The 20,182-nt window shown below is 42.7% G+C and overlaps 1 protein-coding gene and 1 pseudogene across 2 annotated transcripts in view; one reads left to right on the top strand and one right to left on the bottom strand.

Annotated features, from left to right (window-relative positions):
• srbd1 (S1 RNA binding domain 1) overlaps positions 1–6,493 on the bottom strand; it is a 54,518-nt gene extending 48,025 nt beyond the window's left edge. Inside the window, exons 1-9 of the mRNA XM_080481839.1 lie at positions 6,407–6,493; positions 5,734–5,769; positions 5,035–5,524; positions 4,526–4,762; positions 3,772–3,938; positions 3,044–3,161; positions 2,761–2,899; positions 2,007–2,103; positions 1,701–1,887 (exon numbers count right to left, since the gene is read on the bottom strand). Of these exons, the coding sequence (XP_080337965.1) occupies positions 1,701–1,887; positions 2,007–2,103; positions 2,761–2,899; positions 3,044–3,161; positions 3,772–3,938; positions 4,526–4,762; positions 5,035–5,524; positions 5,734–5,747 (1,449 nt within the window). The 5' untranslated portion in view covers positions 5,748–5,769; positions 6,407–6,493. The remainder of the gene's footprint in view (positions 1–1,700; positions 1,888–2,006; positions 2,104–2,760; positions 2,900–3,043; positions 3,162–3,771; positions 3,939–4,525; positions 4,763–5,034; positions 5,525–5,733; positions 5,770–6,406) is intronic.
• A 1,169-nt stretch (positions 6,494–7,662) lies between these two features.
• On the top strand, positions 7,663–15,676 carry LOC308120388 (E3 ubiquitin-protein ligase TRIM21-like; annotated as a pseudogene). Its single transcript has 3 exons — positions 7,663–7,678; positions 9,264–9,439; positions 14,119–15,676. The product of its transcript is annotated as an E3 ubiquitin-protein ligase TRIM21-like (transcript).
• Positions 15,677–20,182: the final 4,506 nt, after the last annotated feature.

Raw genomic sequence — 20,182 nt, 5'->3', positions numbered from 1 at the left:
CGCATTAAAAACCGCCCATTGCACGTTGGACAAATCCACCGTGGCACGCGGAGGAGCCAACCGGCCGCTGATCGCTATGAGGTAAATCTGTACACTCAGGAAAAGATCAAATCAAATCTGACAGAATTATATCGGAGCAAAGCTTAATGCGTTAAGACGTACGACATCTTTCTGTACATGAACTTCTGATCACTCTGAACTGACATTTCTTTATTTCCCTTTTTGATCCTATAAACACTGTTTTATGGGTGAAACTATTTGCTGGTCACACAATGTCTAAACACTCATTTGAGCAACAGAAACATATTTTGAATATTTACTTTTCTCTGATGTAGCAGGGTTTTAAACGTACCAAACATAATAATAGCGCCTTAAAAAAAAAAGTCACATCAATTATTACAGTGAGAGAGAGAAAAAAAAGAAGCTTTTTAATCATAAAGTGAATCTTTACTTTAAATGTTTTCCGTTTCATCTTCAATCATGTCTCAATAAATCCTACCAATATCTAAATGTATGGATCTTTCTAACACTTCTTTTTTTTTTTTTTTTTGCTCCCTCAATTTGTTTTGAGTTGTTTTCCATCGAGAGCGGCTCAAACATCGCTCCCTTCACACAGCCCTCTGTTCTTTCCCCTCACAACCCGCCGGAGCCGGGGCTTAACAAAATGTGCTAAAGCAAACAGGCAAGTGTGTGCTCACACACATGCCTCCTGTCACAACACATCTCCCACCTGCTCCCCCTCCCTGCCAAGTTGACGGCAAGAAAAGGTTCATTTTAGCCGGAATCTGACAGCTAGCAGGGTCACAGCAGCCTGTAGATTAACGCTGCGTGACAAAGGCGAGTCATCGAATTAAAGGCCACGCTTACACAGGAGCAGAGGGTGGGGGGGTGGGCGGGTGGGGGGGTGGGGGTGCTGCTGAGGTTTACTTAGAAAGAGAGGGAGGGAGGGAGGCCGTTCAGAGCGGAGCTGGAGATAAGTGACGGACGCACCTCAACGCCATTCATCTGTCCCTGCTTTTCCTCCCTGAACTGACCCCCCCCTCCCACCCCACATCCGAGGGCCCGCCTGTGGGCCCAGCAGCAGCAGCTGTCACTACAGGAGAGCGCCTGTCAATCATAGCTTCCTAATCCAATGGCATGTCGGCAGGGGACATGTCACATATGTTAAAAGGAGAGAACGAGGGGACTTGCAGGGTTCGCTTGTGTGCGAGCAAGTGTGTGTATGTGTCTTGTTCCCGTGTGTGTGTGTGTGTGTGTGTGTGTTTAAATGACTGCGAGGCAAAGCGCGGACGCCAAAGAGTGTGGCGGTGTGGCAGAGACAGCGGGTGATGGAAGCTGTGGTGACACATGAGGCCCGGGACCAACTCTGAGTAACCCACCAGTCACTAGAGGGACGGCGGGGGGAGCCGAGGAGGCAGAGTGGGGCACAGGAGGGGGAAATATGACGGCACAGACAAGGCTAACTGCGACTGACACGGGCCAGCATTCAGAAGCAGCAGCGAGCAGACAGAAAGGACACGAACACGAACAGATGGTGCACATTTCCATTTGAATGTGTGAGGTAGGTAGAACACACAGGGCAGGTGTAAATCACCTGATTTTGTTACCACTTGCACATTTACAGTGTATCACTGAAATAAAAGAGGGAAAATAAATGAATGAATAGATGATTGATGTTCACGTTGTGACAAACTTGATACCTGATGGGGTTGGATGCGCTGGACGTTGCAGGTGAAGTCAAAGTACAAGTGGAACTTGTCAATGTCCTTGTTTTTGTTTTGTTCGGGTCCCAGTTTTCGGTGGCCTTGGGCAGTTTTATCATCTGCTTTCTCCTTTAAAGCCGATTTAGACACGGACGAATGGATGGTCACAGAGCTGTTCTCACATCTGGTATAGAAAGGAGGAAAATTTAAAAAAAAAAGAAAGAAAGAGCATCTTCAGAACACACCACAAAAATAGAAAGGTCTTCTCCAATATGGGAATAGAATTGCTTGAGGTCTTCTCACAATGTCTTAACGTAGGTGAGCGTCTCCGGGTCTTTGGCAATCATGTCAGCCAGTATGTGCTCCACACCTGTGGCCACTTCTTCCACTGTGGACAAGCCTTCCTCCCACAAACACACAGACACACCAGAACTAGAAAAATAAGCACTTATAGCTTTGTAAATCTTTTGGCACACATACATTCTTCTTTGTACATCATAAGCATTTAAATATGACAATTTTTAATGCTTGAAAATAAGTTATCATAGATTCTTGATAAAAAAAAAAATCAATAAAAAAAATCAATTTTTGTAAAACTTCTTAATTAAACTCGCATTTCAAGAATCATGTCAATACTGAGTGGAATATTATGATAGAATAAGCTTTATTCTAAATCCATACGTGTAAGGTTCTGCACTGAAACTCAAACTGCAGAATATGTATAAAAACAAAACTCAAGATATTTAGTATTTAAAAGCATCCAACCAGCAGGATAGAGAAATACACATTTTGTTGCCTTGATGGATCCAAAAAGCACTTTAGAATAGTACCTTATAATGTGAAAAGCATAACCAATGAGCTTGGAGACTGCGAGGGGCCAGAATATTCTTCTTCCCAGAGTTTGAAGAACTCGGCACTAAACTCTTGTGGAGTAAAAAGTCTTACTGAGTATATCAGTAGAAAAATCTAAAAGGTACTAGACAAAGTATAATGTTAATCTCCTCTATTTCCTTTCGTTTTATTTTATTGTGTGGATGCACAGGTGTCAGCCTTTTACCTTCAGTACCAGGTTTCACCCAGGTTCCTAAATCCAGAGTGTGTGGCGACTCCATCAGAACTGAGGCAGCCGCTGCAAGACCGAGTGCTTTGGCCTTGCGAGCTTTGGTCAGGTTACTGCCTTTCTTATAGGGAGTATACTGCAAGCAAAAACACAGGAACTCCACTAAGATTACAGTCGAGAGGAAATATTAAAGCCACTTTCAGGACTTTACAGGTGTGTTTAAAGATATAGATCAACTTGGAAAAGAATTATACTTTAGTATGAAAAGTGTGATTCTGACCACGTGATCCAGTTCATCAGCTGATCTGCAGCTCCTCAGATCTTGTTCTAACTCGGTTGTTAAGACTCCGTCCTTCTTCAGGGTCTGAATTATAGACTGGGTCTTCTTGGCAAGGACGCTGAAACAACACAAGCACACAAGATCCATGTACACAAAATAGAAACAAGAGTGGAAATGCTGCAGCAGAAAACAAGTCTCAAAGCTTGATCAATACCACCATCTAGTGGCCAACTTTAGTACTCTTGGTGGAAATAGTTGATGTACTTAAAATATTGGAATATCATTGAAAAGTCAATCGTTTTGTCAGTTATTGGAATATTCAAAAAGATTTAATTAAGAAAGTTTCAAGAACTATTTGAGAATCATTTGATAATCAAGCCCTCTGATCAAAAAAGCTGATTGGAAAATACCTGATCTCACAAATGATTTTTGTATTCAGAGATACTTCATTTCGGGTTTTCTTTATTCATAAAATAGAAGTATAAAAGAAAAAGCAAAAAAAAAAGGCATGAAATGTTTCACTTTATACGTAATCACTCAATATATGGAAGCCTGTCCAGCTACGTGTATACAGTAAATATTCTATCCCACTTATAGCAACCAGTTCCTGCCAGTAATGTGGTCATTTTGAATGTAATAAAGCCAATGATGTAATTAATTGCTAATAATATAATAAAACCTACCCCCACATACAGAATACGAGTGTTTAGTTTGTTGCAGTTTCCTACCATAACTCCTCATATGCCAACTGGACGTCTCGCACAGCATCAGCATCCATGTGGTTGATCATCTCTTTACGGTATCGCACCATGAACGGCACCGTGTTCTCCTCTCGAAGCAGCATAATGATGTTCACGCACACCCATCGCTCCACGCATGTCAGGGTGGACGTCACCTGACGGAAACAAATATACTAGGCAATGAAGACACAAGTGTGCAAACACGAGCCCTTAGCTCTTCTCTTCTTGTTTACATTTTTAGGTTTGTGTGAATATAAAGTCTCTGTGAACATATTAGGATATGCTTAAGGGAGACAGCTGCGTGTTTTGTTTTGCCGTAATGCAATATACGGATCTTCCACTAATAAGAAAATGTCTTGAGTTCATTTAGAAGCTCTTTAAAGAAGTAATGATCCATTCAATCACCCTCTATCGCTGATTCACCCAATTTGGGGTTGTATACTAATGGCCAGTGGTATCTGGTACACTCTGTCTGGACATGTGCTGTTACTGCGAGGCACAGCTGCTAACCGCTGCGCCGCCATGCCGCTACAGAGGAAATGAAATGAGTGCAGAAACAAGTATTTGCTCAGCAACTATAAGTCACCATTTCAAAGGCTGCTTACAACAGTTTTCACTGTTCATTCAGCTTCATAAGGGCCTTTTAGTCTTTTTTTTTTAGACTGACAATGATATCATGTCATCATACAATAAAACAAAAACAACACATTTTCAACAGCCTATAAAAAAAAAACAAGAATACCTCGATCAGGTCCCAGTTCATGTTGAGATCGTTCCTCAGAGACTGAGCCTGGGATGAGGATAAAGCACTCGGTTGTCCCTGACAGGCGCTGCTGGTCTTCTGTTTCTTCAAACAAGGCTCATCAAAAGTGAAATCCTCCCCTGCCTCCTCTTTTTTGGGCCTAAGCCCTCCGAAGGATGAGCCCTGGTCTGTCCATCTGTCTGGCTGATGGGCGTCTGACACAATAAACGAAACTCTCTACAATACAGCAACAGAGGAAAGGAAGACCAGGATATAGAGAAATTAATTAGGAGTCATGGGTGTACTGTATCGAATAGAAACACAACAGACTTTTAAATTTGTGTCAAATAGAATATCGAATGTTTAATCATTGACTAGGTGGGTTTTTTTTATTGATAAATTATACTAACAAAAGTATATATATATATAAATAATTGCTTCTGGATCCCTCTGATGTTTTTTTAGTGCACATAAAAATGGATGTTTGAATAAAGAGCCATCAATCATACCTCTTCCTTCATTCTGATGCTTGTCCCACTCTCTTCAGTCCCATTTCCCTCAGGACAGCCAGTTTGTATCTCTCTTTTGTCTTCTTCATCCTCTTTATTTATCTCTTCTCCAGCCAAACCAGAGGCCACGAACTCCTCCTGACTTTTAGCAGCCTGTGTTTTTCGTCCTGCAGCCGGTTTACGTGTCGCCCGAGGCTTTGGTTCTTTAGGCACTCTGGGGGCTTTGGGCACTCGTGGAGCTTTTGGTTCTTTTGGGACTTTGGGCACTCGTGGAGCTTTCGGTTCTTTTGGGACTTTGGGCACTCGTGGAGCTTTCGGTTCTTTTGGGGGTTTTGGCTCTTTGGGGGCCTTTGGCTCCTTGGGTTTGACAGTTTTCCTGGTTGTGGCTTTCTTTTCCCCTGCTTTTACAGCTCTGGCAGTCCTGGCGACTTTTGGTTTTGACCCTGGTGGGATCCATTCGTCGCAATCCTCATCACTACTCTCCACAGATCTAATTGTAGAGGCAGAAGAAAATACAAAATCCTCAAAATACAGTGTTACATAGACCTTGACTGTGATTAACAAGTGTATGTTGATGTCTAAAGAAAAAAACAAAACCCCACACAGTGATGATGTGTGTCTGATCCTGCACCCGTTCAGGCTGCTTTCGCAAAGAGAAATATGTTGGTAGAGAAAACAAATGGACAGGAAAACACTTACATGTCAGAGTCCATGTTTGTGTTGTTGGCTGGAAGTCTATTAGAAAAGAGGTTCAGTTAGCAATCAACACAGCTGTATCAGAGTACATATAAAATAACAGGAGCTAAACAACAGCAACTGTCTTTTAAGAGAGATTATTGAACCACAGACGTAGTAAATCTTTACAGATTAAAAAAAATGACCCTGAAGAAATGTGAAATCAACATGAAGGGGTATGACGTTAACGTGCCACAAAGACGAACAATGCCTCTACTAAAACAAAATTTAAAAAAATGACAAGAAAGACACAATACTATCACAAAGAAACAAAAATTGAAATGTGTAAAAAAAAAAATCAGGGATGAACACACAAAGACCAAGAATGATTACAGACACAAAGAAACCAAATTACCACAAAAACAGCCTTGTATTTAAACAAGCGAACTGTGTTTGAGCGAAACCTTTGGAATATGTGTCGGAACCAGGGTGTTCACAGCTAAATAAACAGTAAACGAAGTAAACATATGTTTGAAACAAACACTAAATCCAAGGGGACAATTAGCAAGTAGCTTCAAATTTGGCGCTTCACGGTGACGACGGCAAAATTAGCAGCATAAATACCCCACCAACATGGCATGCACATTGTTGGTACTGTTGTCATACATGTCGAAATGTGTAAAAAAGCGAGACACACCTCAAAAACGTGGAAAAATCACTCAGTTTGTGTGACGTTTCCGATGAGATGCTAGCACAGGCGGACGACTGCTTCCTGCAACAGAATGAATTCAACCAATAGATACGTCCGAAAGTCTTAAAGGGGCAATGTCTCGCTACAGCGCGTGGCTGCAGTGAACAGACCTGGAGACGGAGGCATTGCGTCGTACGTCAACGTCGCCGCCATATTGGTCCGGTCAACATCATAACTAAATGAACTAACTGTGAATATTATTTTGACTAAAGGAAAAACATAGCAAATCCATCAATTCAATGTAATGAATTAACTCGTACCTTCACTCAGTTTTTAACGAGTTTCTAACAAATATGAAAAACCCTAAAATAATGCTACAAATATGGAAATAAACTTCTGGATATTTTATCGTAAGATGACGATGTATTAATCTAGAGTGTAAATTCACACAAAGCTACTAAAATATGAATATCAAAGAATGGTTATAATCATAATCAATGAATCCATCCATCTTCTATACTGGTTAATCCACAAATATGTTGAACAGCATTCACACTTTTAAAAATGACTTTACTCTGTTATGTACATGTACTGGCTTGTGAAGTTATGACTGTAGCAAAGGGGTACATTTTCATCTTAATTCTCCCTTCCTTTTAATTCTCCCTCCCTTTGTTGTTTTTATTTGTGAAACATCAGAAACAATACCAATAACGATAAATCAATAACAATAAAAACAGACAACTCTCCATTCCCAAGGGCAAATACATGTTCATACTTGTTGAAATTACCACTGCTTGAGTCATACAGTGTGTTTAAGTTACAAATGGACTTTGGAATTAAAAGTAGTCAATGATTTGGCTGTTTCTAAGCACTATGACTAGATAATCCCTAAAGCACAGACTCAAAATATGTTTGTTGTTAAAGGTTCATCTTGAGGTGCTATTGGTGTCACCATGTTTGTCAGTTTTCTCAGCATTTTGAAGATTGTTCAAACTCCAAACTGGTCTATTTGTCTATCAATGTTTTTGATGTCAAATAAATATTTCAAGAGATTATGTTTAATATACAAAAATGGAATAAACATTGCTCATTGCAACACCATTTTTATTCAGTTATTTACCATTGATCCATTTTAGTTCATAGCTAAGCAATATCTTTTAGTTTCAGATACAGTTCAGCTGCAGACTGCCAGTACTCTGGCTTCTGGAATTGATTGGATTCCATGGCCAAGTAGAAGTACTCCTGCATGTTTGGATCCCCACATGGAGTTCTTTACAGGTGAGAGTCTGGAAAGGTATCCAGTTCAATGTGTCCAACTTTAAATCCACAGTCTGTGGAGGCAAACCTATGTTAAACAGAAGAAATAATTGCATTTATTTGAATTATAGATCAAAGTAAAACGTTTACCTGCTGTTAATGTATTAATTGTGTGGTAAGTGGTAGAGTTGGGCACTCGTCCTGGACATGATGCTGTTCTTGAGCGACAAATCCTGTGACTGTTCCACAGTCTCACACACTCATCCAAGTCTTTCTGAATAATATCGTCAAGGCAGTTTCTCAACAAACACTGATGCATCGTGACTCCCATTAAAGCATCCAGAGTCTTTCAGGCCTGCAAAAAGCTCCATCCAGAACTGAGACAGACAGAAATGGATTTAATTATAATTTATAAGCAGATATGCATGTTTGAAGAATAAAGTCAAGTGTTGCTTTATGGAGGCCCTTTATGGAATCACAGGAGTGCCAACATTAAAAGGAATTAAATGTGGAAATATAAAGACAATCAATAATACAAAAAATATACAAAGGTAGTCATGTTCTTTTTCTATCTTGTCTTTGCTTTTTACATTCTGTCAAAGCTTCTCCTGTTTTGTCTTTGTCTTTTCCATTTGCTTTTTGTCATTGAATTTTTTTCGATGAGTCAAGCCGACTGGAACAGACAAAAGCAATACAATGCAAATCAGCAAGGGCTGTTGGCGGGTCCCAAGAAGTTCAATGTGATTGAAATCGTTCTCCACGGCTCTTCTGTTCTCATCCTGCGTGCTGTTGACAGTTTGAGTCCTTGGCCAAGTTTGAACATACAAGCCTCCTGATGAGACAATAAAACATGAGCTGAGACCAAGAAGATCTTCTGAGATTCTTTTCTGCATCAAACCAGAACACACTAACACATCCAGACACTTTTCTCCTTTATTCTTTAAACCCCAAAGCTACTGTCAGTTTGATTGAAATGAGCAGACTTTTACTTTTTTAAATGTTTGTATTTTAAATGCAGCCTGTCCCGTCTCACCCATCCTTCACTGTAAAATATTCACCTCATCACATCAGTGACTTTTGTCCTGAAGCTCCACACATTAAAGAGGAGGAGGGTGGTGTTGAGGAGACTGGTACTGATGGAGAACATGACGATTCCCCCGACTCTGTGAGAGACTGGACCACCCAGCGACTAACTGCTGCTGCCGGAGAAATCTTCACCGTGTTTCAACAAACTATCGTGCAGTCTGAGGAGGAGATTGATCGTCAGCGCAGACGGCTGAATAACATCTGGAGCCCTCAAATCAAGCTCCACAGAACAGGTATGGAAACTGAATGAACACATTAAGTCCCACATGGACGGCCCAATCAAGTTGTGGACATCAATGTTTTCTGAAGAGGCATTTCATTCAAACGCAGGACGTCTCATTATGACTCCATCTCAGGTATCGTGGTAAACAGTGAACACAATGTGGTGTGAAAATGACAGAAGATTAGTGGAATGTGGAAAGTTTTCAATTTCACTGCTTGAGGCCCAGATTTCTTTTAAAGCTGGAACTGTAGAAGTAATGTAACTAAACTTTCATCTTGTACTTGTTTGTCTCTCCAGAGCTCCACCAGCACCGTGACTGCAGGGAGGAGCAGCTCTTGAACCAGGAAACAGACTACAGTGGAGAGCAGGAACCTCCAAAGATCAAAGAGGAACCAGAAGAACCAGAACCTTCCCACATTGAGGAGCATCAGGAACCCGGTACTAGCCAGGAGGGAGAGCAGCGTATCATGAAGGTTGAAAGTGGTTCCTTAGGGTTCCTTCTATTGAGGAGCAAAGTTCCCTGGGTGAACCAGAAGAAGTACCAGACACTGAGTAGCTCCTCTCTCATGACTCTGAAGTCCATGATGTGAGAAAACATCTTGACTCAGAATCAACAAGAAATGTAAGCTGAAAAAATTCTGCATATTTCTTGGTGACCGTGTGGACGAGGTTCCTGAGTCAGAGAAGCAGGCTGAAGGTGAAAAGCTTCTTTGTGAGGAAGAATGTCTGAAAAAAACATCAATTAGGTCAAAACTTAAGAACGGATAAAAAGAAAATAATTAGTGAAACATGTGGGAATAGTTTTAGTTCTCAGAGTCATTTGTTGGTCCACAAAAGAACTCACACAGGTGAGAAGCCATATTCTTGTGAAACATGTGGGAAATGTTTCAATCACCATTCTTCATGTCTGTACCACATGAAAACTCACAAAGAGACGACGTGATGAAGGACTCAAGGAAAACTTGTTCAGAAAATCCAGCTTGAGCCTAAAATCTCTAGTGAGAATGTTAAAGTGTTCATTTGTGTTGAAATAAAATGTTGATTCGAATCCAATTGTATTTTTATTCAGTGTTTGTTTAATATCGTACATGAATGAGTCTTAGTTTAACATTTCACTCTTTATGTTACATTGAGCAAAATACTTTTTGCTTACATGATAATGAAAATACATTTTATTTGTAGTGCACTTTACATTTGTGGATCTCAAAGTGCTAAAAACAAGAATATAAAATACTTCAAACTGCCGTAAAACTCAATGAAGAAGTGCAGAACAAAGACTGGGTCTGTTACCGCCCTGGGCAAACACCCAGGTTTGCGTGTGAGAGCACCTTTCTACAGGGGCCTATTCTACAGCCCGGGTTAAACATACCCAGGATATACCGGTGGCCTGTACTACGACGCGTGATCAACATATCCAAGATCACTCTCTGTTTCCTGGGTGTACTTATCCAGACGTGAGCGATCCTGATAACTGTTACTACAAAGCAGGTTATCAACTCGCTGGTTCAACCCAGACCTACGTGTGCGTGTTCACGTGAAAGGGGCGGAGTTTGCAGCGTCTGACCAATCACACATGGAGAAATCCTGCAGCGCAGTTTACAGATTCCTGAAGGAGCGATTATTCTCAGAGAATATGAAGAATTAAAACACATCCAGCAGCTTAAAGCAACACTGCTGCTGCAGGCAAAGCCAGAACATTCCTGACTTATTAATGTGTGACTTAGTGAGATTATACGATAATAATTTATCAGTGACATAAACGGACAGCACATCTGCTGGTCAATCAATTTCACTTTATTACAGCAGAAACGTGTCGGGCTGAACTTCCTCACTGATCTTCTTTTAGTTAAAATTTTCCATCCAGTTGTTTTGAGGCTGAGTTTCTCTTGTGTTTTGTGTTGGAATAATAATTCATCACCGCGAAGGCACGAGTAGTTCTGCGTTCCATAAATTCATGTTTCTGCAGTTCTGTCAGGTGTGATCATTGACCTCATTATAACAGATCAGCCCTCGGGGAGATAAACAGACTTGGAATAAGTCAAGAACAAAAACATCCTTCAAAGCCTCACTGACCAGGATTTATTTTATTATGTCAAAAAGATGGCTCTCAATTACTTTCTCATCTCCGCTCCGCTGCAGCTCAGCGTTGAACCTGCCCACCAATCACCATCATTTAAGAATGGGTAGGGTTTTTTTTCAAAGAGATCTGGGGTCGTAGTGCAGAAAACCCAGGGTTAATACTTGAAATTTTCTCTATAAGATAAAATCCAGCTTCGTAGTACAGGCCTCTGGTGTTACATGCCCGGCATGTTATGGTTAAGCTTGGTTTGTGCGTGGGTTTATTTTCCCTCCTGTGTTTATCGCTTCCTCCTCCTCAGGTGTGATTAACTTAATCGCCTGCCCCTGTGGCTCCTGTTGTCTTCCAAACTACAGGGAAGGGGGGCTCTTGTCTTTTTGGTTGATCTCTCTCTCTCTCTCTCTCTCTCTCTCTCTCTCTCTCTCTCTCTCTCCACTTTTCTCACATAGGCATTCCTTTGTTAAATACACTAGGTTATTGGGTTGGTGCTACCATTGTATTTACTTTTGATTTATCCACTGTTGTTAGTTAGGTCAGCCAAGTTTTTGGTTAAGCTTTGTTTATAGGTGAGGGAAAGCAAGGCCTGGTTTAATTGTCATGCCTCACTCCTCAGAGGCCTCATAGGGGCGTGGTTGGGCTTTTCCTCTCCTGTCTCTCCTCCCCCTTTTGTTCCAGGCTGTGGCCGTTTTCCAATACCCATACTTGTCTATACTTGCGCTCTCGTGTATTCGTGAAACGTCATCAGTAGGAGACCAAGTACTGTTCCAATTCTTAGGCCGTTTCTCACCGAGTACACATGGAATACCCGGATGTATCCGGGTATTCCATGAGATGCCGGAGGAGATCGCGGAGGAGGAAACACACAACGGTGCGTAATAAATCTGAAATATTAGCGTCATTGTTCAACAGAGTGCAGTTTTAAGAGGGTTTTAGGCGAGAATATAGTTGTTTAAAATGTTGTTATGAGGTTGATATTTCAAGATCATGCTTACTTAAACATTTGTTCTGCCGTTTTCACGAGATCTAAATGTTTTGGTGTAAATCTAACAGTGTTCATGTACATTTAAATTTGCTGCTGAGGGGAAAGATCATGTTTAAAACTATTTAACTTGACTGAGAGGTGAAGGTTCTACTGGCCATAGTGTTTTGTCTCAATTGCACTGAAGTGTTCTACCCATTACACTGGAGGTTCTACCGGAGGTTCTACTGGTTCTACTGGAGGATGCTAAGGATTCAAACTAACACCATGCACTATTTGAATCCAGGACTACTGAGGAACCTGAAGCCTGGTCCAGTGGAGAAGAGGAACTCCTCCAGATGAGGATGGGCGTGAGGATTGTTTTTGATGCTTGAATTATTACATGTGTTGGGGCCGAAAATTCAGTGAACTGCTCCTCCAAGTTTCTCCCCCGAAAGGAAAACACCAGCAACAATGGACAGGCCATAAAACAGCAGGGGAGCGAGCCAGACCCCGGAAGTGGCCAATGAGGATGCTTGAATCCGACCCGAACACACCACAGGGGTCCAAACCCAAGTTGGTGAGACACACTTTCTATCAAATCTCTCGGCTTCTCAACTGACCATCAGCAGAGACACATGCCTCTGCTTGCCTCAGGATGGTAAAGAGAGCAAAAGAACAGAAGAAACACCAACGCCAGCCAGCTGGACGAGCAGGACCCAGTTTGGACTACATCTTCTGTTTTCCTGTATTTTTCCTGTTTTTGGGGGATTCTGCAGACCAGAGCCCGCATCTCCTTTCCTCCTCTCCTCCTTCAACTGCCTTGCTGTCCACTGCTGCAGCGGGAGCCAGGCCTCTGAATTCAGCATCCTGAATTCAGACCCGGTAACAACCAGTTACCACCGCCTCCCAGAACCACGGACGGTGCTTTTCAGCACCAAGAACTATAAGGGTGAGAGCTTTTGTCTGGGCAGAGAATAGTTAGAATGATGTTCTGTTGAAAATGCAATGTGTTTCCATGTGCCGCTCAGAAGGCCGCACCAACCAAGTCCAGGACTCTGGTTTTCCACCTCAGAACCAGAGGTCCGAGTGAGCTCCAGGCCCACTGGGAGCTCTGTGTGGAGGAACCAGGGTTCAGAACCGAGCTGCGCAGAATTCTCTGTCTTTCTCTTGTCTTCATCCTCTCTCATTCTCCCCCTTTCTCCACTAACCCGGATCTCCTCGCAGCCCTGCGCCCCCCTGATGTGAGTCTGTCTATTTGATATGTCCCAAACAGCTATGAGTATCATGGGTCTACATAGATATCAAAATCTCTCCCTGGTTTCTCCTATTCTGTACACACACACACACACGCACACGCACACACACACACACACACACACACACACACACACACACACACACGACTAATATTATTGGTATAACATTAAAATGGAATCAAAGTATTTATAGAAAAAGCCTTTAAAGTTGGGCTGTCAAACCTCCCGCCCTTCAGATGACCTTGCAAAGTGTGAACTTAAGAAATAATTTCTCAAATTAAAAAAAGGGAGTTGCTTTTCTCCATGTGTCCACTAGGGGCGCACTGTTTAAGTCCAACTAGAAATCATAGCACAGCACTGAGCCAGACCAGTGACGATGCAGTGAAAGTGAGTTTCTTTATTGATGCAGAAAAGCATCAGCATTAAAGACAAACCATGAGGGAGAGTTTGTGAAAACACCCTGATGGTTGCAGAAGTCCTGAGTTCTGAGAATTGACAGCTGAGTCTGAAGAGAAGCGTTGTTCCAGCTCACATTTCACATTGAACTTTGTTTTCCTGTCAGACCATTTCAGCTTGTTCATCATAGATTTTATACAAATGTCAACATTTTAGGATGGAGTCCTAATTTCTGGAACTGGAGTTATTAATTTCTCTGCCCATTGTAGTTTTTTCTTTTCTTTTTTTATCCTTCTCTTCTGCTTTTAGCTGGTGTTGTTTACAATGTTGTCAATGTGATTAATGTCTCTCTCAGTACAACTCTTCTATTTCTGTGGACATTTGTCAACATTGTTATTATGAGTAAGATCACTGTCTGTTCTGTTGTTTCTGTTTTGCTCACTCTCTGTTTTTTATCCTCAGAGTGTGAAGTTTCAGTGCTCCATCTGTCAGGACGTGCTCACTGATCCAGTCAGCACACCATGTGGACACAACTTCTGCAAGAAGTGCATCTCTCAGCACTGGAGCACCCAGGTTAGATGTGACTGTCCCCTGTGTGGAAAGGTTTTCAAAAGGAGACCTCTGGCGATGGTCAACGTTTTGCTCTCTGAGCTTATTGCTCAGTTCAGACCTGCTATCAAACCAGGAGAAGTTCCCTGTGACATCTGCACTGGAACCAAAATGAAGGCCGTCAAGTCCTGCGAGGTGTGCATGGTCTCCTACTGTCAGACTCACCTGGAGCCTCATCTGACATTATCAGCCCTAAAGAAACATCTGCTGATTGAGCCTGTGGAGGACCTGGAAGCCAGGATGTGTCCGAAGCACCAGCAACCTATGGAGATGTTCTGTGTTAGCGAGCAGACGTCTGTCTGCGTGATGTGTGCTGTTTTAGAGCACAGCACTCACAAGGTTGTTCTTCTGAGTGAATATGAAGAACAGAAGATGGAGCTGATGAAGACAGAGGCTGAAATCCAGAAGAGACGAGTGAAGATGGAGGAGATCAGAAAGTGTCTGGAGAAGAGTAAAGCTGCTGCAGACAGAGAGAAAGCAGACGGTGTTGAGGTGTTGACTGCTCTGATGGAGAGTGTTGAGACAGCTCTGACTCAGCAGAAGGAGAGGATTGAAGAGGAAGAAGAAGCCAGAGAGAAACAGGCTGAAGGTCTCCTCAAAGATCTGGAAGGAGACCTGTGAGCTGACGAAGAGGAGCTCAGAGGTGCAGCAGCTCCTTCACTCTGAAGACAACCTCAACTTCCTCGAAACCTTCCCCTCCCTGAAAGTTGCTCCACCCACCAAGGACTGGACGGAGGTCAGCGTCCTTCCATCATCATATGAGGAGGCTGTGGCGAGAGCTGTGGCTGAGCTGGAGGAGACTCTCGGCAAAGAGATGAAGAAGCTGTATGAGGCTGAGCTGGCGAAGAAGCAGCAGTTTGCAGTGGATGTGACTTTTGATCCTGATACAGCAAATCCTTATCTCATCGTGTCTGATGATGGAAAACAAGTGAGATTTGGTGACGTGACGAAGAAGCTTCCAGATACCCCAGAGAGATTTTCTCCTTGTTTGATTGTTTCAGGCCGACAGAGTTTCTCTTCTGGTAAATTTTTCTTTGAGGTTCAGGTTGAAGGAAAGACTGACTGGGATATAGGAGTGAGCAAAGAGTCCATCAACAGAAAGGAAAAGATCCCACTGAACCCTGATAAAGGTTTCTGGGTAATAATGTTGACAAATGGATATCACTACCAGGCTGCTACTGCCCTTCCAGTGCCTGTCTCTCTGAGGTTTGTTCCTGAGAAGGTGGGGGTGTTTGTGGATTATGAGGAGGGTCTAGTCTCTTTTTATGACGTAGATAATGCAGCTCTGATCTACTCCTTCACTGGCTGCTGCTTCACTGACAAACTCATCCCATTCTTCAATCCCAGTCTTAATTTTGGTGGAATTAACACTGCACCTCTGATCATCTGTCCTGTCAATCAGACTGTTTGATCTGTTTTCACCTTTAAACACAACCCTGTCTCACTGCACGTTGTCAAATGGTCACAAAACTTAATCTATTGATTTGTGTTCAGTGACACGTTTTGCACTCACATTGTGAAACAAGGCATCTTGTGGAGGAGATTGTCTCAATCTGTATATCTGCTGAATATATTTTCATAGATCCTAGGGTTGTGAATGGCCTTGAATGTTGACAGAAGGATTTTGAATTGGATACGGGACTGAACCGGGAGCCAGTGGAGCTGTTGGAGGACTGGAGTGATGTGGTTGACGGAGGGAGTGCGAGTGATGATGCGGGCAGCTGGATTCTGGACCAGTAGCAGTTTATGGAGGGATTTGTGAGGAAGGCCAAAGAGGAGAGAGTTACAGTAATCCAGGCGGGAAGTGGCAAGGCTGTGGACTGGGATGGCAGCAGTGTGGGGGTGAGAGAGGGGTGAAGGTGAAGGTGGTTGATGTTTCGTAGATGGAAGTAGGCAGACCTGGTAATGTTATTGATGTGAGATTGAAATGAAAGAGGGCTGTCCAGGATTACACTCAGGCTCTTAACCTGGGGGGAGGGTGAAATTGAGGAGTTGTCGATGTTAGAGAGAAGTCACAATGTGCTTTGTGACAAAATAAGTGATTTATGGCCCTGTTTGATGAGGTCATGAAGGAGGGCCTGCACTTTGGATGGAGCGGTTCACCAATCTTTACTTAAGAAAGCTAAAACTCTATACACACGGTACGTATAGTCTATCATTGTTTTTCCATGAAGTATCTTTCCCTCACACGTTAGGCCAGTTAAACTTTTGAAACTACGGAAGGTAAGATGGCCGAGAAGAGGGTCATGAAAAAAATACATAATAAACAAACATAATAACTATCTGCTAACCGTTACTTTATCTCTTTACCGATCTTAAATGTATTAATACTGTATTATTACCACTATTTTCAATATTGTTATTAGATTGCAAGACTTGGTGAAAAGTTGCAACCATTGTTATCACAGTTGTATAAAAATGGTTCTCACGGACGTGACTTCTGAAAATACCCACCAAGTGTTTTTTACAACTCCCCAAATTAATTTATAACGGCTCTGAAGTGGAAGGGTTGTTTATTGTTTGATGTGGGAGGAAGGAGGAAGATTTGCGAATATTTAAACAGGTTCTTCAAAAAGATTTTTTTTTTTTTTGGCGTAGAATACACGTCGAGACAAATATAAGATGACTAGATTTGATGCGCTCAGTTTTTCGACAAGAGCATCTCCTCTTTGCAAGGCATTCAATGTATAAATGGATCCGTTTACAAGTTGGAAAGTTTAAGCCTGAATAGTTTGTAAGAACGTGATTAATCAGAAACCTCGGTGAAGGCAGATTAGTTTAGACGTTTTTTCTTTCCAACCCAGACTGGATTGAGTAAATCTGGATTGCTTTGATTGTTAACTTGCAATATGTACCTGATGGAAGCAAAAATAAACAACATACAAAGATGGCTTCTCTTATTCTGTGTGTTTGACTTCTGCACTGTGGCCCCCGATGATGAAATGGTTCAAAGCTAGTGGTTGCAGCACTTGTTGATAGGTGCTACACTGTAAATGTTAACATACAAATGAATGAAAGAAGATCATTTAACCAAACTCAGTTTTTACCAACCTGTTGAGAAGACTACTTTTAAATAATTAAGAAGAAATTTGGGGTTGGAAAACATGCTTAACCTGATGTATCCCAGTTACATTAACTTAGGATAAACGATTTATTTTCCCAGTGTCCTTAGAGTGTTCTTTCAGACATGCACAGATCTACTTTTATCCCACAGCGTGTCCGCACACGTCTACAGTCACCTGGAGCTCCCAACAATTTCAATTATCGTCGGAGTTGTGGGATGACTTGCATTTAGCACAATGATTTGGTAATTAAATACTTTATTGTAAACCATTATGTTGTCTGATTGAGACAGGGCTCCTAACTTAAGTCATATTCAGAATGTGACAGTGCATAATTTAAAAGCAGTGTTTATTAATGGGATTTTTTTTATACTTGGAAAAAAATATATTTGGTAGCTGCAGCCCTAATGACATACAACGCTACAACAACCTGGTGTGCTGATGGTTGGTTACATACGTGTCTGTATTTTGAACCTGTTGCTTTAACTTTATGTTCCGTTTCACTATTCCCATTTCAGGCTGAAGCAGATGGGGAGTTGTCAACACACACACACACACACACACACACACACACACACACACACACACACACACACACACACACGTGTCACAGCAATTAAAGGTATTCACCTAATGCCTCATAAACTGAACAATGAATCCTTCTATTATGTGTATTTATTTAATAGGTCGGGTTAACAGACAGTGTTACAATACCATCCAGCAGACACTTTATCCAAAGCAATGTATATCAGAGTTTATACAACACAAGCAAAGATCAAATTAGGAGATTACATAAAATCAGTCAAATCCATGAAGCTAGTTTGAGTCCGGTTGGACAACAGGTGACAACAGGCAGTACAGACGTGCATTAATGTTACTACAGTTGGATCATGATAAAACCATTATTAAATTAATCAAGTTTGTTCATTCTAATTTCGGTCCTGAAATCATGCATTTTGGGTAATGCAGGTGAAGAGTGTACTCCTGTATGCCCTTCATTTCTCTAACGGTCAGTGGCAGTACCTCCCCCAGTACGACGGCAGTACTTCCCTCCAGTATGACACCAATACCTTCCCCCAGTACGATGGTAGTGCCTCCCCCCAGTACGACGGCAGTACTACCCTCCAGTATGACACCAATACCTTCCCCCAGTACGATGGTAGTGCCTCCCCCCAGTACGACGGCAGTACTACCCTCCAGTATGACACCAATACCTTCCCCCAGTACGATGGTAGTGCCTCCCCCCAGTACGACGGCAGTACTACCCTCCAGTATGACACCAATACCTTCCCCCAGTACGATGGTAGTGCCTCCCCCCAGTACGACGGCAGTACCTCCCTCCAGTACGAAGGCAGTGCCTCCCCCCAGTATGAAGGCAGTGCCTCCCCCCATTACGAAGGCAGTGCCTCCGCCCAGTACGACGGCAGTACGTCCCCCAGTACGACGGCAGTACCTCCCTCCAGTACGAAGGCAGTGCCTCCCCCCAGTACGACGGCAGTACCTCCCCCAGTACGACGGCAGTAACTCCCTCCAGTACGACGGCAGTACCTCCCCCAGTACAACGGCAGTGCTTCCCCCCCAGTACGACAGCAGTACCTCCCTCCAGTACGACGGCAGTACCTCCCCCAGTACAACGGCAGTGCTTCCCCCCCAGTACGACGGCAGTACCTCCCCCCAGTACGACGGCAGTACCTCCTCCAGTATGACACCAGTACCTCCCCCCAGTACGATGGCAGTACCTCCTCCAGTATGACACCAAAATACCTTCATGATGAGATGGCAGAAGACAAAGTCATGCAGATCCTGAAAAATCTTAAAGTGGACTTTGCCTCACTTTGCTCTCCATAGAGAGACGTTGTGGTTGATGAGAATGAGGTGGCTGGAAGGTTTGTGAGGATGAAGGAGAAAAAGATGGTGCTATAAGATATGAGGCCATGTTACTGTACATAGTTCAGAAATACCTTGGAGACTGGATGTTCAAAGTGTTTAGCGTCACTAGTTAAGCTCACATGCACCTCCCACCACAGTCTCTCCTCCACCAGGATGAGTGGGGCTACAGAGCAGTAAATGGATTGTGGAATTCCTTTAAGTGGACTTTCATGTCCCCCATGTACGTGAACAAGAACCTCAGTGGGAAGAAGATCCTACAAGGAACCTGGATGCTTGAAGAACAGATGTTCAACGATAAACCATGTTGTGATGAAACAATGAGTCTCATGTTCTCCACTGAAATGATTTTCTCACCAAACAAAAGCAAACAGACGTGCTAAGTCCAGTGGATGTTGTTGCTCTCAGAACCTCCATGTGATTCCTGCTCTGCGCAGAGTGGAAGCCTGCTGGGCCCAGAAACCAGAGCTCCATGGATCCCAACCTTCCTCTGCTATTGAGGCTTTCTGTTTTCTCCCCCAACAAGGCTTCAAAGTCTAATAACTGATTCAAGGATCCAACACTTGCTGCAAATCAATACTGTGACTGGACAGGTTCTAACTGAGTGCTCAGTAGCAATGCTTGCTGACAGTGGTCTCGGTTCCTTTTCAACTAAAGTACACCATTCTGATGATGCTCAGCCATGGACAGTTATCATGTGGACATTGGATGAACACTTAACTGAGAATATGCAGGTAGAGTGGTCTAAGGTGCTGGATTTAGACTCCAGTCTCTCAGGAGGTGTGGGTTCAAATCCCACCACTGCCAGTTTCAAAGCCTTGGATGATTTATGTCATCAAATGAGTGACGACTGTTAATTATGCTCCTTATATGCTGGAGACATGTCCCACGCTGTGAACCTTCACCCCAGTAACACCTTCAAGTTTAAACTGGTCCTACAACCAGGCACAGCAAGGTGATTGGTCCTT

This window comes from Lipophrys pholis (genome assembly GCF_963383615.2).
Source record: "Lipophrys pholis genome assembly, chromosome: 15".
Classification (NCBI taxonomy): Eukaryota; Metazoa; Chordata; class Actinopteri; order Blenniiformes; family Blenniidae; genus Lipophrys; species Lipophrys pholis.
The sequence above is the reverse complement of the archived record's forward strand: the minus strand, read 5'-3'. Positions and strand labels throughout refer to the sequence as shown.